At 39.4% G+C, this 24,328-nt stretch overlaps 1 protein-coding gene across 2 annotated transcripts in view; it reads left to right on the top strand.

Annotated features, from left to right (window-relative positions):
- Positions 1-24,328, top strand: part of cacna2d1a (calcium channel, voltage-dependent, alpha 2/delta subunit 1a) — a 108,065-nt gene that overhangs the window by 30,374 nt on the left and 53,363 nt on the right. For both annotated transcript variants that reach the window (XM_085251165.1, XM_085251164.1), the window contains exons 4-6: positions 15,314-15,373; positions 19,108-19,143; positions 19,770-19,935. In XM_085251165.1, the coding sequence (XP_085107291.1) occupies positions 15,314-15,373; positions 19,108-19,143; positions 19,770-19,935 (262 nt within the window). The remainder of the gene's footprint in view (positions 1-15,313; positions 15,374-19,107; positions 19,144-19,769; positions 19,936-24,328) is intronic.

The raw sequence follows: 24,328 nt of genomic DNA, 5'->3' as shown, positions 1-24,328 counted from the left end.
TGAGGAATGCTGGAAACATAGTTGAAACTTGCCATCTAAACACAATATTAAGACTAAATGCTTAATACATTGTTTTATTTGAATATTTTTCATACTGTGTGCAATGTGACATCTGGACATGCAGATGTTTTTGTGATCGTGAATAACTAACTGATGTATTCTGTTTTATTACACAGTAGAAACCATGGATAAATATTTTTTCCTATATGAATTCACTGCCAAAAAAAAAAATCCCTTTGTCAAAGATGACCCATGACCCAACACTGATGATAACCACGGACAAATTAATTTATTTTACATTTAAAAACTTTAGCTGCACTTAAGATTACACAACTTCAAAAGCAGAGATAAAAAGCAAGAAGTATTAGAGTAGCTGCCATTATTAGCTTTAACTGATGGATGGTCTCAAGATGACCTAAGACTTAACAGGGATGACTGACTTGTTGGGATAAGTGGAAGGTTATTCTCTGTGAGTGCCCTCGAGGAACTCCTCTTGTTGCTTTGTGCCCACCTTGAGGGATGCTTGTTGACAAAAACACCTGCTTATGGTGATATGGCAGCCTGCCATCTCCCACAGACAGACTGCTGAGAGAGAGCAAACTGGCTTGCAGAAAAGTTGTTGTGAAGGAATAAGAGAATGAAAAAAAGACTGAGGAACTTGCTCAGGGATGGTCTTTGTTGGTCTGCAAATATTTCTCAAGGAAAGTAAAGGGAAAAGACAAAAAAAAATCGTTTCACCATCCAAAAGAGAAAGTAAGACTATGAGGGGAAAAGGCTGTGCAAAGGTACAGCGCAGACAGGCCTGGGCTATTTGAATATTGATTGGTGAGGGTTATTTCAGGCCTGGGATTGCATTAGCTCTTTGGCAGCAGATTCATAAGGCGTTGGCTTCCCACCAAAGTCTGAGCCACAATTGGTGGCCATTTTGGAAACAAAAACAACAGTTGTTCTCCAACCCTGGTTTAAATCACTCTCAGAGTGGTTCTCCATCGATAAGAAACCCCATTTCCTTAATTGTGAGTGGGCTGTTGGCATTACCTTCAGTCAGGCAGGTTTGAGTTGACTTTTAATTGTAGAGGAGAAAGACGGCTCACGCTTTAGTGGGGAGATAATGAACAAAATGTTTCTAGTCTCTCGTGTTGCCCTCGCATGGGAGCTTTTGCTCTCCACTGTGCCTGGACCATGGATGCGGCAGGTAACCATGACACCCTGGTTGCTAAGCAACATGGGCATCATAAACAGATTCCTCACTCCCTAAGTGAATCACTTCTCTCTTGCTTTCTTTTTGTTACCCCGGTTAACATTCCACACTGTTCAAACAAAATGAGAAAACTGCCATTCAAGTACCCTCATCTCTCCTAATCTGCCACATGCATGCATTAAACACAAAATTGGCTGTCTAGGAGCATTCATGTTCATTAAATTGTCCAAGAAGGATGAGAGCATGAGTGCAAGCACTTAAACAGAGCTCTTTTAAGTGTTGCGTTATGTAGCGGTGCGTAATTACAGAGGAGTCACTGATCTCTAGTGTGTGCAAGTGCGTTATTAAACCTCCACTGGATGACATGCTGTGAGTCATTAAACTCTGCTGTTAGAGTCCCAATCATAGGGTAGGCGCACACACACACACACACACACACACACACACGACAGTCATTGCACTCCTCATTCACACGTTTCTTTTTAAATGATGTTGTCCAATAAAATAAGAACAGTTTTGCTTGTACAGTTTCACATGAGTGTTTATCCATTTGTGCTCAAGTACTGAGTTACATTCATTTCTGAGAAGAAAGGATACATCGCATAATGACTGATTTTCTAACAGCTGTCTTTCACTTGAGTGCTGGTGAAAGCCCAAAATTGCTGAATAAACACAAATTTTCTGAATGTCGCATGCTGTTGATGTATTATTGGCGGGTTAATTATGCTAATTTAATCTTACACAAGTGTGGGCCTTTTTGAGTAATAAGCTTATTGCAGTAGGATCTTAAAGGTTTTGATTCATATAGTGAATGGGTTGGGGAACCCCAAGCCTCGAGAGCCGGTTTCCTGCAGGTTTTAGATGTGTCCTTGATCCAACACAGCTTATTCAAATGGCTAAATTACCTCCTCCACATGTCTTGAATTTCTAAGGAGGTCTGGTTAGGAACTAATCATTCAATTAAGGTGTGTTGACCCAGGGTGTTATCTAAAATCTGCAGGACACCGGCCCTCGAGGCCTGGAGTTTGACACCTCTGTGTTAGAATATTGCCTCTTGTGAGAAGCAAGGCAAGAAAGGCAAAAATAAACAATCAAACATGGCATTGGACAGTACTCAGAGAACACACATGAAAATAAAGTTATGGGAAATCTCAGATTTTTTCAAATCTTATGCTAATAGATGTAGAGAACCTCAAGAATTCCCACTACTATCATGGGGACCTATGTCGATTTATTTGAATGTTTTTGGTGTTTTCTACGTAACAGTTTTGCATATTTTTGAACCATATTTATACAAGCAAACACTTTATATACATAAAACGTAACTTACATAAACAAAACTTAAAAATAATATTTTTTGGCATTTTCAGAAATAAAATAAAAATAGATTGACTAACTTGAATAATTTTTGAGTGTGTTTTTCACACCTTAGGTGCACTAAAACTGAGATGTGGATTCAGAATCTCTTCTGAATATGAAAATGTATATTGTCATCATGCTATGATATAAAAAACTCTTTGTAAGCCCTTTTTAAACTGTGAATTTGTGTGAACTGAGAAAATATTTTAAATCAAAATATTTAAAAAAAAAATCATCACACTTCAAAACAGTCTTCTAGAAATTGTACAATTGAAACGAGCAAAGTGGCGTTATATTTGGCTGATATCGTACAGGCGATAACTGCAAATATTGGTGTCAAATTACAGCATTTCGCAAAGGCATTAGACCACCTCTCAGGAAAAACAAGAAATTATTTTAGAAAGGAACTTTTGGGACTTCCGGTTGAGCTTTGATGGAGTAGGACGCGAGTCTGGGAGCTCCCGCCGATTTCGATTAAATTGTTATTTATTCGCGCGTTTTGGCCGTATTTTCAGTCCTGTTTTGGTTTGTGGATTGTCTTGTTGGGAAGTTTTACTCGGGCCGGCGTAAAATGGCAGCAAAAAATGTTAAAACCCGCAGTACTATTCAGACACAACTGAGGCCTAGTTTGCAAACCGCGACCACACCCTCGAGTGAGCCGTCGTCTCCTGCAAAGCCCCCCACATGTCAAGCTAATCCTGATATTGAGGCTCTCAAGGTCGAGTTGCTGGCTTCGCTGAGGAAAGATATCGCCGACATCTTTAAAAAGGAACTTCAGGATACTCTGGGTGATGCTTTGTCTACCATTAAGTTCGACCTGCAGGCGGTGAAGACGCAGCTGGCGATCGATAAAGCTGCAAATGACGCTACCATGTCTGAGCTAAAAGGTACGGTGAAGGAGATGGAGCACGCACTTACTGTCTGCTCTGATGATATAGCTGAGATGAAAAACACTATCAAGGGTCTCACAGCTCATGTAGCCAAGCTGGAAAGTAAGTGTGAAGATTTGGAGTCCAGATCGCGGCGCAACAATGTTAGGATAGTGGGAGTACCGGAGGGCCCTGACACGTGCACCACTGCCGCCGTAGCTTCCTTGCTAAAAGAAGCATTTGATCTGGGGAAGGAGCCGCTTTTGGATCGTTCGCACAGGACCCTCCAACCCGCACCTAAGCCTGGCGACCGTCCACGAGCCATTGTATGCAGGTTTCATTACCACACTGACTGTGTCGACATTTTACGACGTGCTAGAGAACGCCGACAGATTAAAGTTGGAGATCGGACCATCTCAGTCTTCCCCGACTACACCGCCAGGGTGGCACGGGCTCGTGCTGCATTCAACACGGTCAGGCAGCAACTCCGTGGCATTGACGGTGTTCGGTATGGCCTGCTTCATCCAGCGCGACTCCGCATCACATATAAGGGTGTCGAGAAGGACTTTGTTTCGGCAGAGGAGGCCAGTGATTATGTCAAAACTTTGATTTCTGGGTGAGCCTCGTTAGCTCCTCAGTTTGATACTGTAATGCTGCTAAGGGTTCACGCTCTCCTTAGGTTTAACGCCACCTGTGCATTGTTTTCTTAGGCCATTGTGCTGGTTATTGTACTGTTGGTGTGCTGGTTCCTTTTATTTTCATTGTTATTTATTGAAACTGGATCACATAATATACTCTTGAACTTCGGACCAGTCCGGTACAATCTTCTCCAAGCTTGCTGCATTGATTTGCATAGGACTGAGTTGTTTTTCGTTTCTGTTAAATTTTTATTTATTTATTTTTTTGTTTGGTTGTTTTTGTTTTAATTGTTTATCTATTTATGTATGTTGTTTTTGTTTTTTGTTTTTTTAAATTTTATGCACGTTCGGTGATTTGTTGGAAAGTTCTCCTTCTGAGGAAGTCATATTTTGTACTGTGAGATCTTTTTTTGGTTGGTTGGTTTCCTTTTTATTTTTTTATTTTTTAAAAAAAAAAAAACATGTTTACTGTTACGCGCACACTGTTATGCTGTAGAGAAGTTGGTGAGAGGTTATTTTTCCCTCTCTCGCTTTTATTTTTATTTAGACAACAATTAGTCCAGTCACTTCGGTGAATCATTTTTGCTACTTTGGGGGTACACTGCTGTCTCCTTTGTTCTGTTCTGTGGAGACTTGGGGGTGTATTTGTGTTCAGGGTTGGGTTGGGGGGGGGCTGTCCCATTTCGGCTCTTCATGGCCACTGGCATTTTGGTTTGGTCTTTTTCCTCTTCCTTTTTGTAAATGGTTAATGGAAATATAGACCCCAGCATTGCTGGGTCAGGTATGCCTCTTAGATTCATTAGTTGGAATATCAGAGGTATGGGTAACCCTGTTAAGAGATCTAAGGTTTTTACTCACTTGAAACGTCTAAATTCTGACATAGCATTTTTACAGGAGACTCATCTTCGCATTAAGGATCATTATAGGTTATATTGCCCTTGGGTAGGTCAGGTCTTTCACTCAAATTTTAATTCGAAGGCTAGAGGAGTGGCCATTCTCATTAATAAGAAAGTTCAATTCACTTTGACCAATGTTGTCGCTGATAGGAACGGTAGATACATCATTGTTGCTGGTACCCTAATGCAGAAAAAGGTTTTGTTGGTAAATGTATATGCCCCGAATTTTGATGATGCTGAATTCGCTAATAGATTGCTGAGTAACATCCCCTTTCTGAATACACATTTGCTTATCCTTGGTGGTGATCTGAATTGTGTTTTTGATCCAATTTTGGATCGATCTAGTCCTCGTAATTTGACTCAATCATCTATGTCTAAAACATTCTCAGATTTTATGAAACAGAATGATCTTGTTGATCCATGGGGATTTCGCAACCCTTCAATCAAAAAATTTTCATTCTTCTCTCAGGTCCACCAGTCTTATTCCAGGATTGATTATTTTTTCATCGACAGAACTCTTAATTCATGTGTTAATTCTTCCGACTATTCTGGTATTGTAATATCTGATCATTCTCCTCTGCTATTGGATGTTCATCTTTCTACCCATAAACGTAGCCCTCCACTTTGGAGATTTAACTCTCTCCTTCTGGCGGATAAAGAATTTTGTGAATTTATTTCAGGCTCTATTGAGGAGTTCTTGTCCTTCAATCAGGATGATTCTGTCTCATATTCTCTGCTATGGGAGACTCTTAAATGCTACCTGAGAGGTCAAGTTATTTCTTACTCTGTCCGTGCTAATAAAAAGATTAATGCCAGGCTTAAAGAACTTATAGCTGCAATTAGTAACCTTGATCAAAGTTATACACTGAACCCTTCTCCAGAATTACTGAAGCAGCGCCTTGATTTGCAAGCAGAATTTGATCTTATGTCAACCAAAGAGGCTGAGCACTTATTACTACGCAGTCGTGGCTCATATTACGAATATGGTGACAAGGCTAGTCGCTTGTTGGCACATCAGTTACGACGTCAGGCCTCCTCGCGTGTGATCCCCATTATTAAACACTCTGATGACAATATTACTACAGATCCCTTGGAAATTAATTCTACCTTTAAAACATTTTACTCTTTGTTGTACAGGTCCGAATTTCCCACGGATAAAGCTAAAATGAATGCATTTCTTCATAATCTTTCAAACCCTGTTATTGGTGCTAATGATGCGGGGCAATTGGACTCCCCATTATCTGTTGAAGAAGTATTAAAAGCTATTACAGCTATGCAGTCTAATAAAGCCCCGGGCCCGGATGGGTTTCCAATTGAATTCTATAAAACATTTATTGGTAAATTGGCACCATTGCTTTTGTCTGTGTTTAACGAATCCTTGGAAACCGGTTCATTACCACCTACTCTCACACAAGCAACCATAGCGCTCCTTCTCAAAAATGACAAGGACCCAACCTCCTGTGGTTCCTACAGGCCATTATCTCTGCTTAATGCCGATGCAAAGGTATTGGCTAAAGTAATTTCATCTCGCCTTGAGGATGTGCTTCCTCGAATTATATCTGAAGAGCAGAATGGCTTTATAAAGGGACGGCAATTGTTTTTTAATACCCGTACACTCTTTAATGTTATTTACTCAAAGCGTCTATCTGAACTTCCTGAACTTGTGATTTCTTTAGATGCTGAAAAGGCGTTCGATAGGGTGGAGTGGGAGTACTTGTTTGCAGTTTTAGAGAAATTTGGTTTTGGTGATAAATTTATTTCCTGGATTCGGCTTCTTTATTCGTCCCCTAAAGCCAGTGTTCATACTAATGATGTTTACTCTGATTATTTTGCGCTGGGTCGTGGTTGTCGTCAAGGTTGCCCTTTGTCTCCCTTACTCTTTGCCATTGCCATCGAGCCTCTGTCTATTACATTGCGATCTTCTTCTGTGTTCAGGGGAATCATCCGTAATGGAATTACACATAAAGTATCGTTGTATGCGGATGACTTGTTATTATATATGACTGACCCGGCATGCTCCATCCCTGCTGTTTTAAGTATTCTGGAGAACTTCAGTTCGTTTTCAGGTTATAAATTGAATTTGGGGAAAAGTGAGTGTTTTCCTGTTAATACGGCAGCACGTCAACTTCAACAGTCCGATCTACCCTTTCGTCTCAGTCCGTCTGGGTTTAAGTACTTAGGGATTAACGTGACTCGCTCTCTAGCTGGCCTTAAATCAGCAAATTTGTCTCCTCTTATATCTAGGGTCACATCTGATATTCAAAGATGGGGTAATCTCCCCCTTTCTTTAATCGGTAAGATTAACGTTGTTAAAATGAACATCTTACCAAAATTTTTATTTTTATTTCAGTCAATTCCCTTATTTTTGCCGAAACATTTTTTTGTTTCACTGGACAAGATTATTGGTTCTTTCATTTGGGGAGGGAAGCCACCTAGGGTCTCTAAAACTTTGCTGCAGCGATGCAGATTTAGTGGAGGACTTGCATTACCTAATTTTTTAGTCTATTACTGGGCCGCTCACATCCATAAACTTTGCTACTGGCTAAAATCTTCTGGTTCCTCGTGGTGTAAATTGGAGCTATCATCATGTAAGGGCTCTTCTTTACCGGCTTTGCTCTATTCCTCTTTACCCGTGAGACCCTCTCTGTACACTGATAATCAGGTGGTTCTTAACACACTCAAAATCTGGTTTCAGTTTAGACGTCACTTTAATTTTGTAATGCCGTCTTCCTCGGGTCCTCTAAGCGACAACCATTTGTTTTCCCCCTTCACTTTTGGACTCGACATTTTCAGTGTGGTGTGACAAGGGTATAAAACAGTTCAAACATTTATATGTGGATGGTGTTTTCGATAGTTTTCCCAACTTGTCTTCTCGTTACAATCTCCCTGTTACCCATTTGTTTCGCTATTTTCAAATTCGAAATTTTGTTGCTAAGTGTTTCCCAAATTTCCCCTCTTTGCCTCCAGAACAGCAGTGGGAAACTACGTTATCATTTATTCCTCATCACAGAGGAACCATTTCGAAACTCTATGATGCTATTCTGTCTTTTAGTAACCACTCTAATGCTAAGCTTAAGCGTACATGGGAAGAAGAACTGGGATTTCGAATACATGAGGAGTCTTGGGAACAGGCTATAGCGAGAGTACGATCTTCCACCTCCTGTGCTCGTCTTGGACTTATTCAATTTAAGGTCATACACAGGGTGCATTTCTCTAAGTCTAGACTTTCTGAATTGTATCCAGAAGTGGAAAATAAATGTGATAAATGCCATGGTTCTCCTTGTCACCTTAGCCACATGTTTTTTCTGTGCCCTGAGCTACAAGGTTTCTGGACAAGGTATTTTGCTATTATGTCAACTGTTCTTGGGGTAACTCTTCATCCTTGTCCTTTGATTGCTGTATTTGGGATTCCTGCTCGCTCACTTACACTTGATTCCACACAAAGGGATATTATAGCCTTCACATCCCTATTAGCGAGACGTCTAATATTGTTGCATTGGAAGTCTGTTAAGTGTCCTACTATTTCCCGGTGGCTTAAAGATGTCATGTTTTTTTTAAAACTTGAAAAAATTAAATATACGTTGAGAGGTTGCACAGCCAAATTTTTTCACAAGTGGCAACCCTTTATCTCTTATTTTGCTAGTCTAGAGGTATTGCCTGTTTAAATCTACTTTTGTTACTGTTATATTCCTCTGATATGTTTGATGGTTGTGTTGATCTGTGTGGGACTGGGGGGGGGGGGGCGTTGTGGTTTGTTTTTTTTGTTTTTTTTTGTTTTTCTTTTCATATATATATATATATATATATATATATATATATATATATATATATATATATATATATATATATATATGTATATATATATATATATATATATATATATATATGTATATATATGTATATGTATATATATGTGTATATATATATATATATATATATGTGTGTTAATTAGGAAAATTAAGAAAGGTTGATTGTATTTCGGTAACTGCAAGTACTGTTTTCTTTTTTCAATAAAAATATTTTCAAAAAAAAAAAAAAAGAAAGGAACTTTTAAATTAAACACTACTGAATCCACTGACTTGATTTCGTGTTTTTATAGCCGCTTCACTGCCTCGGGGGTCAGGCAGCTCACAGTTGATATGAAATCAGAAACCATATAAACATAGCTGAAGAAAATGTAAAGATCTTGTAAACTATGTTGAGCAAATCATTCAAAAGGATAATAATTCAACGCAATTTTCATGTGTTTTCACTGTCAATTTAATGACTCTATAAAAGAGGTTTCTTGCCCAAATACTTAACAAATCCAATAATGGGATGCACTTCATCACATCATAGGTGAATTGTCTTCAGTTTGTCTGCTAATTCTGTTCTGGATCATAAGTTGCTTGTTTGGTTGTAACAAAGTAATCCTCCAAAAAATCATCACATGTCAATTAGCTTCTAGAAATATATGATTAATTATCTGCAGTCATTACAGCATTTCATTTAATCACTGAATGGTTATGAATGGAAAATGCCAGACAATTCCCAACTGTAGTTCCTATACTTGCAGTTAATCTCAGGACATTGTGCCCTTAGTCACTGAGTAATGCTATGTATGCCCAAGGACTCTAAAACATATAAAGTGAACAACAACATACACACATATGCAAAGAGTATCCAAAACAGATAGTTTGGCTCCAGAACTTTTGCAAAACATATTGCAGTTTAATAGATTTCATTTGATGTTACAGCTTCAGTATGGAATTCACACAGTAGGGATTTTAAGAGGCTTTAAATGACATGATGCAATATTGTGCAAACATAATCCTGTCTTTCTTAATGAGCATTAATATTTGAAATATTGACTCAATGAGATAAAGAGTGCACGTGTGTGTGTGTGTGTGTGTGTGTGTGTGCGTGTGTGTGTGTGTGTGTGTGTGTGTGTGAGAAAGAGAGAGAGATTTTGGCCACTAGTGACTCATTATTCACCACTTCCTGGACTGTGTGTGCTTGTGTGTGTATTTGTGTGTCTAGCTGCTTTTGTCAGCCCAGCTGTCGCAGTGCTCTGGCTTTGTGTTTGTCATCTCTGTTTTCCTACATGAAACTTATCAGATATACAGTATATGTATACAGAGGGGAGTGCACATTTGATTTCTTGTTCATTATAACTCTATCTCCCTCTGTCTGTCACCTTTAGTCCCATTCAGATATAGGCAACAATAGCAGTGCCTCAGAAAAAGACCGTTTTCATTGTTTTTGTTGTTGTTTTTTTAAAAAAATTGCTTTATATTGGTCAAATTGTGCTTTTTAATTGAATCAGCAACAGTAGCTATCACAGTGTGTGAGTGTTTCGATCAAAAACACTGCCTCTGCTCCGTCACGCTTCAGGAAAGAGCTAAAGTAAGCACCATTCAACTAGTTCTTGTTGTGATCCGTAAATAGTTATATGTAAAGCCAAATCGCTGACGATCAAAATGGTAACCTTTCTTTCGAAACATACAGCGAATCAGTGAGTGGCTGTAGGTGTGTCCATGTGCAGAACCGTCACATCAACTTTCCAGCTGGGTACAGCTGTAATTGGGAGTTGTTTGCAGCCAGCTGGCACACAGATAGCATGGTCGGCTGGAAGAGTTTGCTGCAGGAGAGATGAGCTGTCAAACCACAGCACAGCAGTGGATCAGCACCAGTCTCTAACAAGTCACTTCATGCTAAGTTAGTATGTTGGTGAGAGTGATGTCTTCTCTAAAAGACCAGAGTTGTGTAGATAGGGTTAATTTGTCAACTTGCATGCACTCACTGTACAGTTGTTTTCCTTCTGGTGCCAGTGTGTGTGTGTGTGTGTGTGTGTGTGTGTGTGTGTGTGTGTGTGCGTGTGCGCAATGTGTGCAAATGTATGTCCTCTCTCACCACTTTTTTCTCACCACTCTCCTCCTGGCTCCCTACAGGCTGAGCAGGATAGATCTGACTAAAGTGCTGCCAGTCACAACAGCAGATGCTCATGTTTCCTCTGCTCTCCCGTGCCTCCCTACACATCAGTGAGATGGCAGGTGTGTGTGCTGTCCTGGCAGTACTAGATGCTCTAATCAGGCTGCCAGGAGCGTGTGTCAGTAAAGCAAGCATGTTTACACAGTACATCTCTGTGTGGTGCTTACAAAATCACAGGAGTTTCAGAGCACAATATTTAATCCAGTGTTCTTAGATCACAGACAAAGGATAAAAAAGAGAGAGCATGTGTGAGGGACTCAGTGATTATAAGAGTTTACATACATTAACTGTAATTTTATCAATTTTCTTCGGCTTTAAACTCTTTCCATTGCTTTCTATACTCCACCCTTACTACGACATATAAAGACTCATCTCCATCAGGCAAATCATCCTTGCATTAAAACATAATGTGAGGTGTTATTGATCAGTAGAGAGCTTCTTCCACATTTATCCTCCAACAGTGTGCTAAAGATAGCAACCCTGACTAAAACAAATAGAAAATATACACTATAAATCTACAGAGTTCTTGTTTGGAGTTAGTTGTTGTTGTTTTTGGGCAAAGTTACACATTATTTGTCATTCTTTTGAGGCCAGCTCAGTTTATACATGCCATAATGTTTATAGATCACATAGTTCATGGGTGTTTATTGCTCTGGGTCCTCAGAAATGACATTTTTGTAGCATAACACATTCAGTTTGCCTCATCGTCGAGTGACATCAGAAGGAGATTAAAGGAATTACAGAAGACATGACTCATTTTCTCCGAGCAGAAGAAAAACACGTGCAAGCGTACACAGGCTGTGTCCAAGTATTCAGTGGATTTATGAAAGATCTGTTCTGAAGTGGTCACTTGAAGCTGGTTAAACATTTTTTTCTTTCTTATTTGCTAAATGTCAGCGATGTAGCGCCAATTTGAATTTAGCATTTTGGCACATATATCAGTAAAACTCATATTCAGTAGCATGTCTGTCCTAATGAATTCAACTGTATTTGACTGTCCCACAAAAGTGGATGGTCCCTAACTTGAAGTAACTTGGTTCTAAGGCATGAAACTACATTTTCATTATCTTCTCACTAACGCAACAATGTTCTCATTAGTCTTGCTAAAAGAAATTTGCTCATATTGTATATTTCTATGCCAGCTTGTTAGCAAATCCTTATTTCAACATCTTCTCATTATGTATTGTAAGATAACTGGTGTTGCATTTTTATTTTATGTACTGTTTGACATGTGTTTATGTTGCACTTTGAGCAGTAAATTCTAAAAAACCTTTAACTGCTTAAAGGAGTAGAAAGGCACTGCGAGGCTGTGGATTCAACATAAAAGAGAAGCTACAAGGTGGAAGAAACTGCTGGGCACTTTTGACCCCTTCACCTCCCGATCTGCTGCTGAGATCCTTATAAATGCCTTTTCCTGTGCCATGTGTTTGTGTGTGTGTACAGCTGCTTGAAATTCAACCTGGCACCTTTAACTACTGGGTGAAAGGAGTCAAAGGTAGGTCAGCAGGTCTCGCCTGCAGGGAAATACCAAGTAAAATGATAGTAAATACAAATGCCTGTGAGAAGGTATCTCTCTGTAATCCATAGCTTTTAATTAAAAAACAAAGAAATATTTCAGTGGAAGGAATAAGATCAGTATGCATACCCTTTTTATTTTGTTGGAGCATCTTTTGATTGTGATATAGCAGTCAGTCTTTTTGGGTAGGAATTAGCATGCCGCATCTTAACTTGGCAAAAATTTGGCCACTCTTCTTTGCAGTATTGCTCCAAATCTGTCAGAGTGTGAGGGCTTCTCCTGTGCACAGCCCTATTCAGCTCATTTCACAGATTTTCAGTGGGATTCAGGTCTGGGCTCTGGCTGGGCCATTCCAAAACTTTAATCTTCTTCTGGTGAGGCCAGATTTGGATGTTGATTCAGATATATGCTGTGTGTCATTGTTCTACTGAAAGATAAAATTCATCATAATCGCCTGCTTTCTAGCAGATGCCTGAAGGTTTTGTATAAAAACCGAGTGGTATTTGGAACTGTTTATAATTCCATCTACTTTGATTAAAGCCTCAGCTCTAACTTGTGATCGTGCATGACGTCATGCACGTAGTTGTCTGGCTTCCTGACCAGTATTGTTGGTTTCAGTTCAGTTTTGGAGAAATGTTCATACTTGGAAATGTAGTAATTCTTCAATTGTTGATGACTGTCTCATACCTTTCAGGAATAAGATCCCTTTAATGATTTTGTAAGCTCTTTGCATGCCATAGTTATGCTGTGACATGCAAATCCATAAATGTGAGGAAATATCTGCGTGATTGGTTAATTTTGTATGCTGTCATATCCCCACTTATGAGCGTGTGCAAACTTACTGTATGCAACCACATTATTGTTGTGTTGTTACGTGGACATCTGTGTATGGTTAAGTTGAGCAGCTGCATTCTGTATGTGTTTAAGTACTGAACACTATGTTTTCTTAGTAACGTGTGAGCAGGTATGCTGGAATGAGTTTCATTCACCTGCTGCGACTGATATCTAGACTTACATGATGTGAATGTGATGAAAATGCTTTGCAAATTGCTTTTGTGCGGACAACAGAAATGCACACAAAGCCCTTGTCTTCTTATCATGTTTCATTCTTTCGATAATGCTTGGAGCTGAAATGGGAGTGCTTCCACAGTAAATGGCCATCTGTGGGTTTGTGACCACAGAAACGACACACAAACTGATTTGTCTTTGCACCATTAGTGACCTGACTGGAAACTGACAGGATATTCCCATTAAGTCCATGCAGCCTGGTTGCCACTGGCAACTAGAAACAAAATCTACAAAGGCACTGTGTGTTTGTGCATGTGCAAATAAAAAGACCAGAATGACCCCACTGCCAAGACTCATATACCTCAAAAAAAAAAAAAGGGGGGGGGGATTGTGTGCATGTGGAGAGTCATAAACATAAAACTTGTCTAACAGAGCAATGACAGAGCAGGTGGCTACCAGGAACGTTGTATACATATTTTCCCTATAAGTAGCCCACATGCCGTGTATTAAAGCTATACCGAAGCCTTTTTTCCCCCCTACCATAACTGCACAGACATAGCGGTAGCGCGTTTTCACCTTTGCTCCCGCCATCTCTTAAAGCTGCTGCTAAATTTCCCCCTAATGAGACACAACCAGAGCGTGGTTTGCGATGCTTTCAGCTTCCAGAAAGCATAATGGGGTACGGAGCACAAGCATAACTAGTAATGTGAAGTCAAATATGTGAGCAGCTGCTACTCTTTCTGCTTGTTTTATCTAATTTCTTTCTTTCTTTCTTTTTATGGACATTGATATTTTAAATCAGCAGAGGCTTTTTTTTTTCTAGCTTTCCAGTAACGTGCAATATTTGGTGCATGTTCATGCTTCTTACTTGTGTTTTGATATGAAGTTCTGTCTACCACCAGGAAAATGTGGGGCCAATTGTTCAACGATAACAGAACAAGTGCTTTTGTTTTACTTGGTAACTAATGGCAACTCTCCCAAATAGCTAAAATGATGTGTTGTGACTTTAAAGTTTGTCTCATTATCTGTGATTTCCGTTAGACTTTTGTCCCTTGCATAAAAAGATCAGCTCTGTGTAATATATCTTATTGTATGGCAACAAGAATATTAGCTATCTGGTGTTATATTCAGTAATTTTGTTTAAGTGATTCCAAATCGTGCCTAAATCGTGTTTGAAGCTTGATTTTTCATCACAAACACTGTGACTAATATCCCATCCTGGGATTCACAGTCAGACTTTGTGCTGCCTCGCTGATTCTTGCGACTGTCGTGTTTAATCTTACTGCAAAATTATATTATGGAATGAGAAGAGGAGTGGGTTGATACAGTGAATTAATTTACTCCTTTGCCCCCATCAGATTACGTGCCTATTTTGTGTGTGTGTGTGTGTGTGTGTGTGGGTGTGACACGAAACTCATAGCGACATACACAAAAGCAGAAAGAGCTGGATTTCATATTTCCCAAGGGCAGTTAATAATACAGTGAATTTCTGGACCATGTACAGATTAAAAACTGGGACCATTATAAACCCATTAACCTAGTCATTATGATCAGATCTCGGGAGAAGATGGAAGGTGGGTGTCTAATTTTAGCACAACTCGGTGTCAATGGTTCTAATTCATACCTGAAGGTATTCGAGGGAAATGTGGTATTTTCCCTTGAAATACACTCTGGCTAAGAATCATATGAAATCTGCTGCATTTAATTTTTATGATCACCATTTCTCTAGCTGACTTAGTTGTAGTTTTTTCGTTGCTGCCTTAGAGTCAAAAGAATTCAGAGGTTTTTATAATATTAAAATGGTCTTACATAATGTGTTTTTCTCTTCTACTCTCCTTCTGTCTGTCTTCTTTTAGAGGCTGGCAACAGAAGCAGAAAAGCTTCAGATGCAACACGTGTGGCAGGACGACAGCGACGTGAGTGAGCAGCCAGGGCATGATCTATCTAATATGTTCATTAACAAGGCTGTCTACATACAGATCAAGTGGTTCGATGAGCTCCATATGTAGGGGAGGTGCAGGGACATGTGATTCATAATCCTTATCATAATAATTGGAAGGAAAATCTAATTCCAATCACAATAGGGCTATAATGACTATATTGATTGAATTTTATCATTTTACATAACAGGCGGAAACTACCAAGGTAGTTATGATGAATAGGTGCACACTCACACGCACACAGCGATTGCTCTCCAGTAATCTTAGTATTACTTACAGCATATAATAAGAAGAGTGTTTACTCATTGAATTGCTTTGCCTGAAAGCAAGCCCAGTGTTTTAGATCTAACTTTTTCATAATAAACGGAAATGATAAATTTTATCTCCTCCAGCCGATTTACACATAAAAAATGACCTTCTTTGTACGTTTTATAGTGGGGGAGATTTGGAGGAAAAATCAGCTTAAACATTATTCAACATTATATTTAAAGATTATTCAATGCCATCCATACTTTCTTGTGCTTTGAAAATAGACAGCGAGATATGGATCTCTGGGTTTTGATTTATTTATTATATTACTCACTGAGTTCGATATCCTTTTCGCCCTTTATGTTTGGCTAGCAAATGTAATTATTCTGGAGATAATGTGACAGGGATTCTTGAACAAATTAACCAAAGAAATATAAAATATAAAAGCTAAGAGTCATGCAGAGTTTATTGCATCTAAATGTATTCACTGTACAAACATCATGCATTGCAATTGTTATGCGGTAAACAAAAGGTGATAGTTTCATACACCTCAGCCCAATTCAACTGAAACAGCTTATCCCTATGTGAACCTGTGGCTCTTTAGTGTACTTGTCTGTGTTTAGGATTCTTTAGCATTAACAAGAGGTTAATATAATACTCTGTCCAGATTCTGTGTATATCATTCATGTCTTCCCTTTGGACTCAGTAAGACTATTATTTGTAATATTACTATAAAGTATAACTTAGGATGTGTGTTTTCATATTGTATAATCAGTCAGTTGTCTGTCAATTCTATGATTTGTGCCTTTCAGGACATAATAAAAATGATCTTGTCTATACCAAGTCCAGTAACATAACAAAAACACATAATACACCATGCTGTTATCTATTTAACAAAAACGAAGCCAAAATGCAGAGGAATCCTGTGGAAACACCAAATACACAATAGATGCTAAGAGCTACTTTAGCAGTTTTAGCATTAGCAGCTAAAGTTGCTAAAGCTATAAATTAATCGTTTTTTGTATGACTTTGTGTGGAGGAGTTTTGGTCTACTCTTCATCACAAGTTTGCTTCAGTTCATTGAGGTTTGTGGGCATAGATGTATTCACAACTCTGTTAAGGTCCCAACATTTTAAAATGAGATGAGGTCTGTGCTTTGACTGGGCTATTGCAACACCTTGATTCTTTTGTTTTTCAGCCATTCTTTTGCTTGGGATCATTGTCCTGCCGAGCTTTAAGCCACTGGACAGATTGCCATTTGACTCTGAAATAGTTTGGTATGCTGAGGAGTTCATGGTTGACTTAGTGACTGCCCAAATCATCACCCGTGCTTGGCAGTCGGTATGAGCTGTTTGTGCTGATGAGCTTTGGTTCTCACCAAACAAGGTGCTGTGCATTATAAGCAAATGTCTTCATGGCTTCTTCTTGGCATTTTGTTACAATAACACACCTAAATGTTCCAGACCAGGTGTATTCTTTTTACACACTGCTTCTGCATTTCGTCTTTTTTACTTAATTTTTGTTAAATAAATGATGACATGGTGCGATATGTCCTGATGCGCAAAGAATTGACAGAGAGTGTACTTTTACCATGACTGTTGCCACCATACTAAGACATGAAAAATATCATCTTAATGTGATAATAGTACATTTATTGAAATAGCAAGTGGAGCATTGTGAGTGGTGTATGTTTGTGTGTGTATGTGCCTGTGTCTTCTCTGTCTGTCACCTTTGATAACTGGGTCAGTAATGCTGGACACCTCTTCCTGCTGACACTTGAAAGCCAGTGCCAGCTGCAGTAAGAACAGCACATTTGCATGTGTCAGTGCATCATAATCATTTTTAATCCTTTTGCTGTTGTTTGTGTTTGCATTTGGTATTCACTTATCGCATTGATATACTTCATGTAAGAGTAGGATTAAAGTCCCAAATGTTATGCTGCTTAAAATGTAAATATAATGCTTTACGACCTACCTGAGAAAACAAAGGTCGCCTTTTATGACTGTTGACAGAAAGTAGTGATGGAAAGCACCATAACTGGTGGGAACAGATGATGTTCAAGTTTTTTCTAAGTGGATAGCACATTAAATGAGTCATTTGGTGTTTAAAAATGTAAAAATGAACTGCAGGTGTACCTGTGTGAAATGAGATGCAATACATTAATAAGCATATGCATATTCAGATAAGATAGATCATACACACAACATACACGTTTGTTATGTATGTATTCACTTTTTGGTTCTTACGCTCCCTTCATCTCCTTTGCCTGTCTCACACATTAAGTGTTCTTGCACACGCACAGTTTTCTCCTTTGGGAGGTATGATGGTGTGACCTTAATGTGCAAATTGTCTGCACTAACGTCACCTGACACAAAACATCATGAGACAGTCTGCTGTTATTAACTTGTGTGTATGGGTGTGTTGTGGCACACATTGCATATATAGTTGATCTCATAAGTTTTCTGGTATATTGGAGCAGTCAAAGCAGAAAAATGGAGAGCAGATGTTTGTGTTTGGCACAGTTTGCCCTGCTAAATCACTTGTGTGTGAGATAATTACAAACTCTTTAAGCTAACACAGCAGTGTTAGTGGCAGGAGCAGTTGCTGTCCTGTTGGCGTGCCACTTCAGAGGTGGTATGCAGGTGGTTGGAATCAGTGAACCATCTCTGTGGCTCCGGGGCATTCTTACGTCAACAGCTAGGCTAGCTTGTTATCACTCTGCTAGCCCATGTACCGACAGCAAGCCCAGCAGTGTAAGAGCAAAACAACACCACTTACTTCACTGCTGCTCAGTATCAGACGCAAACTCACTTGGATTGCAGGGAAAAGTAGCAGGTGCAATGTTAAACTGAGAGATTCAGATGCCCTGTTATGGTTTTTGAGACTAGCTTTAGCATTTTTTTTTTAAAAGTTTTGTTCATCTGCTTTCTGTTTCTTTTCTTTTCTTTTTTCTTTTGAGGTTGAACATGATTTATTGAGATACAGAATTTTATTAAGCTATTTGGTGATTAGCCTCCAGTGACCCATCGTTGCAGAATGGAATCCCAGTGGTAACAGGAATTAGGATAGGACCCTTAATTTTTTAATTGAAATCTTTCGCTCTTCGTGCTACGTGTAGAATTAGGACATTCATGCTCTCCTGATGATAAACCTTTTCTGTTTTGGTCACTGAAATACACACTTTCTGCTGCTGTCAGTGACAGGTCAACTTGTTAGCTGCTTGTACACTTAGTTTTACACTGCACTGACATATACCAGTGTGTACTCCAGGTAGTGCACAATGTGGCAAGACTGGGAGCAATAAGGAAACACCACACCCTTTTAAGCATGGCCATCTGTGAGGGTAATCTTGGTAAAACACCTTTAAGATTTGGACCAGCATTAGATGCTTTGTTTGTGTAAGAGTTTGTGTATTTCTTGTCATCTGTTATTGATATTTTCCTGTTTTGGTGTTTTTGCAGGTCGAGAAAATCAATTACTACAATGCCAAAGACGGCGTAAGTACAACTTGAGCAATTTGATGTGATGCCAATTCTCCAGTAAAATCCTACAAGCCATCCACATCAAGCAGCATTGTTGCATTGTTACAATGGGGAAAAACTGATTTGAGTTTTCATTGTAGCCTTTAAGAACTGTAACACTTTAAAATTTATGCAAATAAATCTCTGTTAGTACAAATTTGTGCATGCCACAAAAGCTGTTTTGTGCTTGTACTAATATTTGACTTGTGTTTATGAGACAGGGTTTTTTTTTTATGGATTAGGGCCAGTTCATGTTTAGTGCATCACGCATTTAATGCCTCTCCTGGCCTTGGACATCATTTGTCTGCTTTGATAAACAGATTTCGACATCTAATTCCTCTCCACAGCCCCAGTGGGAAACAACCACACACCCACTGCACACTAATGTCACTCTCTGTTTGACTCTCCCCTTTCTATCTACTTCTATCTAGATACTGGCATTTATCTATCACTGCATAACATTTAGCATACATTATCCATTACATGAAGATACTACACGTACTATGCAGTAATTTTACAGTGTACACACATAAAGCCAAAAATGTTTTCCATGCGATTTTAAAATATCAAATTCTGCTATTCTTCTTTATTTTCATGTGTAGCTTAGTGGGATAGAAAGCGAGTCAGATACAGAAGGGAAGAAAGATGGAAAGGAGAAGAAGAGGATCCCATACATTCCCGAGGATTTCAGTTTTGACCCAGACTTCAAACGAGACGTCTCCTACAACACAACTGCCGTCCACATCCCAACGGATATATATGAAGGGTGTAAGTTAAAAAAAACACACACGCTTTCTCTCTCTCTCTTTACCTTTCGTCACAATATGTACTATTTACAGTACTCAGGATGTGACCTCAGCCTTCCAGTGCTGTCTGCACTGTGTAGACAGTTCCACGTTAAGGCTAAACCATTCCAGTCTATATATAACCCAAATGCCATCCTCCCAGTGGTCAGCAGTCTGTAGCTCCCACTTTACCCTGGTCACCAGCTGCTCCTTTCCCTCATGTCCACGATGGCCCCACTGACCTCTCAACAGTTGCATAGAAGGTCTGTATATTGGCCTTTGGCAGGATGCTTTGTATTTGCCTGAAGCTGTTCACAGCTATTTGACCATGTTTATCAGTAATCTTTTAGTATCTTTGTCCAAGGGTCTTTATTTACTCTAATGTTCACACCATAGAATTATTAAGTGTGCCTATGCAAAAGCACACTTCTTATCATTCGTCGGATTAAAGGCCCTTTCCCATAGGACACGGCATGCGCTGCCTAGAGCGAAGGCCCCAAATTTTGTGTTGCGCTGGCCGTTGCACTCTGCTTGTACGTCATTTTATTGTGGCCGTTCTACATGACGAATCATGGCACTATTTTTGCAAAATTTGCAAAACACTTGAATTCTTTCTTCAAAAGTGCACCAGAGGATTACCCAGGCCAATTTGAAGCCCCCAGCACAGAGTCGGAAAACAGAATGGTCGGGTCATTGATCATACTAAATTTAGCTTGCTGTAATTAAATGTAACAAGTTTAGCTATAAACTTTTTCAGAGCTATATAACTGACGTTTGATCTACTAGGACCTTACAGTGTCAAATACAAAATGGGCATCTACCGTGTGAGTATAATGACTGGACACTGGTTCACACAAATATATAGCTATAAGCATGCCTGTACGTACATGTGCATAGAAATACTTGCATTAAATGTCCTTGCTGGTAGATATGCATGCATATAGATTATATGCGATATAGAAACTATATACTATATTAGGACATTTAGAATTAAGAGGGCAGACAACATAAAGGGAAGCTTGTAATTTGAGAAACTAACAGTGAATTAAAGGTCATAATTGCCTCACCATAATAATCTGAATGAACTCTACTATTTCAGTTCAAGCTTTAGAAAAGCTTTTCATAGTCACACTTCATCACTGACTGCAGCTTAACATATCACGTTACAGTAATGTGTCACAACTTCATTACAAACTACATTAAACTACACATGATAGTAACATTTATCAGAACATTTAACTAACTTTTTCTAATCCAGGCGTTGGTGCAGAAACATTCATTATCAATTCCAGTGATGATCTTCTCTGTGGGCCCGTGGCTAAATTCGGTGGACTTAGTCACATGACTTTAATGCCCTTATACAGCGAGTCAGTCAACATATTGGACTATAAATGTGCACAGTGACGGGCCTCTGACTGTGCAGACATTTTTGTCATAGCCAAATGGGCAAATGCACTCAGTTATTTTTACAAGCCGCAGTTATGACGATGAAAGGACAGAGAAGGGTAGGGGGCCTGCGTGGTAGGAGGGGATTGTTCTTAGTGTGATTCGTTCAACTGTTTTTTGCTTCATTACAGTATTCATGGGCGTCTGTCCTTCTGTCTATTTCTAGCGGGACCATAAAACCCTAAATTACTTTCATGTTAATGTTAGTGTGACTTGAAAGCTACTCTGCTAACTCTGCTTATTGTATTACATAATCAATGGCCCTTAAACCTGTTGAATTGTGGGCTGGTTCTCAATTGAGATAGAACTGACTCCACACTGTTGTTGTTACTAACACCAGCAAAGAACTGGTGAGGAAAAGTACAAATCTGTGAATGTTAATTTTCGTTTCTAAATTAAAAACCTGACCTAATAGACTGCGTTACCGATTGCATTTAAGGTAATATTTTCAGCGATTTTCAGTAAAATACAGCTAAAAAAAATAACTTTTATCATTATAGGAGCAGGAGATGGAGGGTGGGGTCTGGGCAGAGTCCCTGTTAGCGCAGTAATAAAGCTGTGCTAGTGCTGTTGCTTTCTATCTCCAAGGACAGGCTGCCACATTGCTGCCTCTCCTTCTGGGTAGTACTGTCAGCGTTGCTATGGCAATATCTGTGTGTCTTTGGGTGTGCGTGTGTGTGTAGGAGGAGACACACACACTTAGCCACGCCCCGATGTTCTATCTCGTTGTATGGAGGAAGGATTGGTAACTTGATTAGGGGACTTTGTCTAGACAAGGCTGGCGTCCTTGTGGCTATACTGATGCTAAAGGAGCGATGCATCATCCGACCCTTTAATTGCAGTAGACTTTCTCCACAACCGCTACATCTTCCCATCACTTCCTCTTTTTCTTTTTCCTTTCTCTTTACTTTATGCTTTAGTTCCTTTTTCATGCCTTTGTGTGTACCTTCTTAGCTCTGTTTTTTTCTGTCTTCCTCAGTACTTTGCTCTCATTCCCTTCACCCCACCCTCTATCACTCTATCCTCTCTTCCCCATCCCTCGCTCTATTATATTAGGCATATTAATAGTGTGCTGTGAGGAGACAAATGCGCCACCGTCTTTCTCCTCTGCATTAGTCTTACTGATTGGTATCCATTCCACCCACTGCTCCAATGTGGGTGGTCAGACTGGGATTCATTATCATGTTTACGTGTGTGTGTGTGTGCATGCTTACCAGAAAAGGCTAGGTTTGTATGTGTGTGTGTGTGTGTGTGTGTGTGTGTGTGTGTGTGTCGTAAGGAGAAAGAGAGGAAGAAACACTTTGGGTGTGAGGGCTGTGTGCATATGTGTGTGTGTCACATCATATGCACCTACTCTACTGTATATGGATCATGTGTATGCATGTCTCCTCTCTCATTAAGCAGACTGGCATGAATGCGATGAGAAGAGATGAGAAGAGAGCATTGCGGCCTTGGCAGGAGATCCGAGGCTCGTCTGATGCCCGTTTGCATCAACACTGTGTGGCACCTGTCAGCCCCAGACACACAAACTCTCTGACATGCTGGGATACTGTGACACCGTGTTTGCGTGTGTGTGTGTTATAGTTACAGCCCCTTTGGCAAAGCTCACAGCACATGAACTGATTTTCTTTTCTTTTTGCACTCTTGTGCCACTTGATGCACGTCCTAATTTATTTACGATGCTGGCAGCCAAACTTTGAGGTATCTTCATTTTCATCTCTGTCTATCTCTGTGTGCGTATCCTTCCTTCATCTTTCTTCCCATCTCACAGTCATTACATTAGTGCAGCTTTAAATTGTGTCCTTGCGACAAGTTGGATGCCTTCCTGTGATTTTTTTTTTTAATCAGCTGATAGGAGCATACCTTTTGGATTCTCCCCCAAATGAGTAGCCAAACTGAGAAAGTTTCTTTCTTTTAATCCCATTTCACCTTTTCTTGAAAACTCCTAAGAAAACAAGGAGACAGACATTGGTGTGTGGGGGTTTCTTTCTTCACAATCTCAAAATGTTTTTCCTGCAGATTCCATCTTTCTTGTATCTGTGGTCCCAGGTCAGGTTATGCTTATACATAAATGTAATGTGTACAGAGAGTAATTTTACTTAGTATTTACTCAAGTGTGTTATCCATCTGGTCCACAAACCACCATCTTTTTCAAAACTCATCCACTGGATTCGAAGTGAGACTTATGCACAGTCATTTTCTTTTTTTGTCTCTTTCTTTGATCACGTCATCTGATTGCAATGGCAAGGACAAGATGGAGATAGTCTGGCCAGTTCTTTGATTCGAGCATCACAGCTAAATAGATTAGAATGGAGTAAGTTTATCAACACAATCAGCAGGATCTTTACAAATCATATGGAGTGGCTGTGGCGTCGCAGCTCAGAGATGGTACACAAGAGCAGCAAATAACCAGTAAAACCAGTTGTTAAAGTAGGGTTACTTACTGCTAAAGTAAAGCACTGTGACAAAACAGGATAACAAAAATCATTGGAAACAGTCATGTGACAAACGTGTGCAGTCCGGTTACAAAGTATGCACAACCTGATTGAAATGCTGTGGTGGGACCTAAAGATAGTTGTGCATAAATTAATGTCTGCAAATGTCAGTGTTTAAAAAGAGTGGGACAAAATTCCTCAACATCAATGTGAGAGATGGATGGAAGCCATACAGAAAATGATTGCTTGAAAGTTATTGGTGCTTGAAGGGGTTCTACAAGCTATTAAATCATGGGGTGTTCTTAATTTTTCACAGGGCTGAAAGAGCCTTGTGAAAGCTTTCTTCTTTACATGCCAAACCAAGAGAATGAAACCAGCTTACTACATAAATTACAAAAAAAACGCCAGTAAACCAAAACAGTTAAACTTCCTGCCCAAATCAGACCACAGAGGAACACCTCTATTTCTAGTTTGGTTTAACAACTAAGTGTGAGC

This window comes from Mchenga conophoros, linkage group LG17 (genome assembly GCF_057382185.1).
Source record: "Mchenga conophoros isolate Kocher_MC1m ecotype Shallow Benthic linkage group LG17, M_conophoros_male_GT1.1, whole genome shotgun sequence".
Classification (NCBI taxonomy): Eukaryota; Metazoa; Chordata; class Actinopteri; order Cichliformes; family Cichlidae; genus Mchenga; species Mchenga conophoros.
The sequence above is the reverse complement of the archived record's forward strand: the minus strand, read 5'-3'. Positions and strand labels throughout refer to the sequence as shown.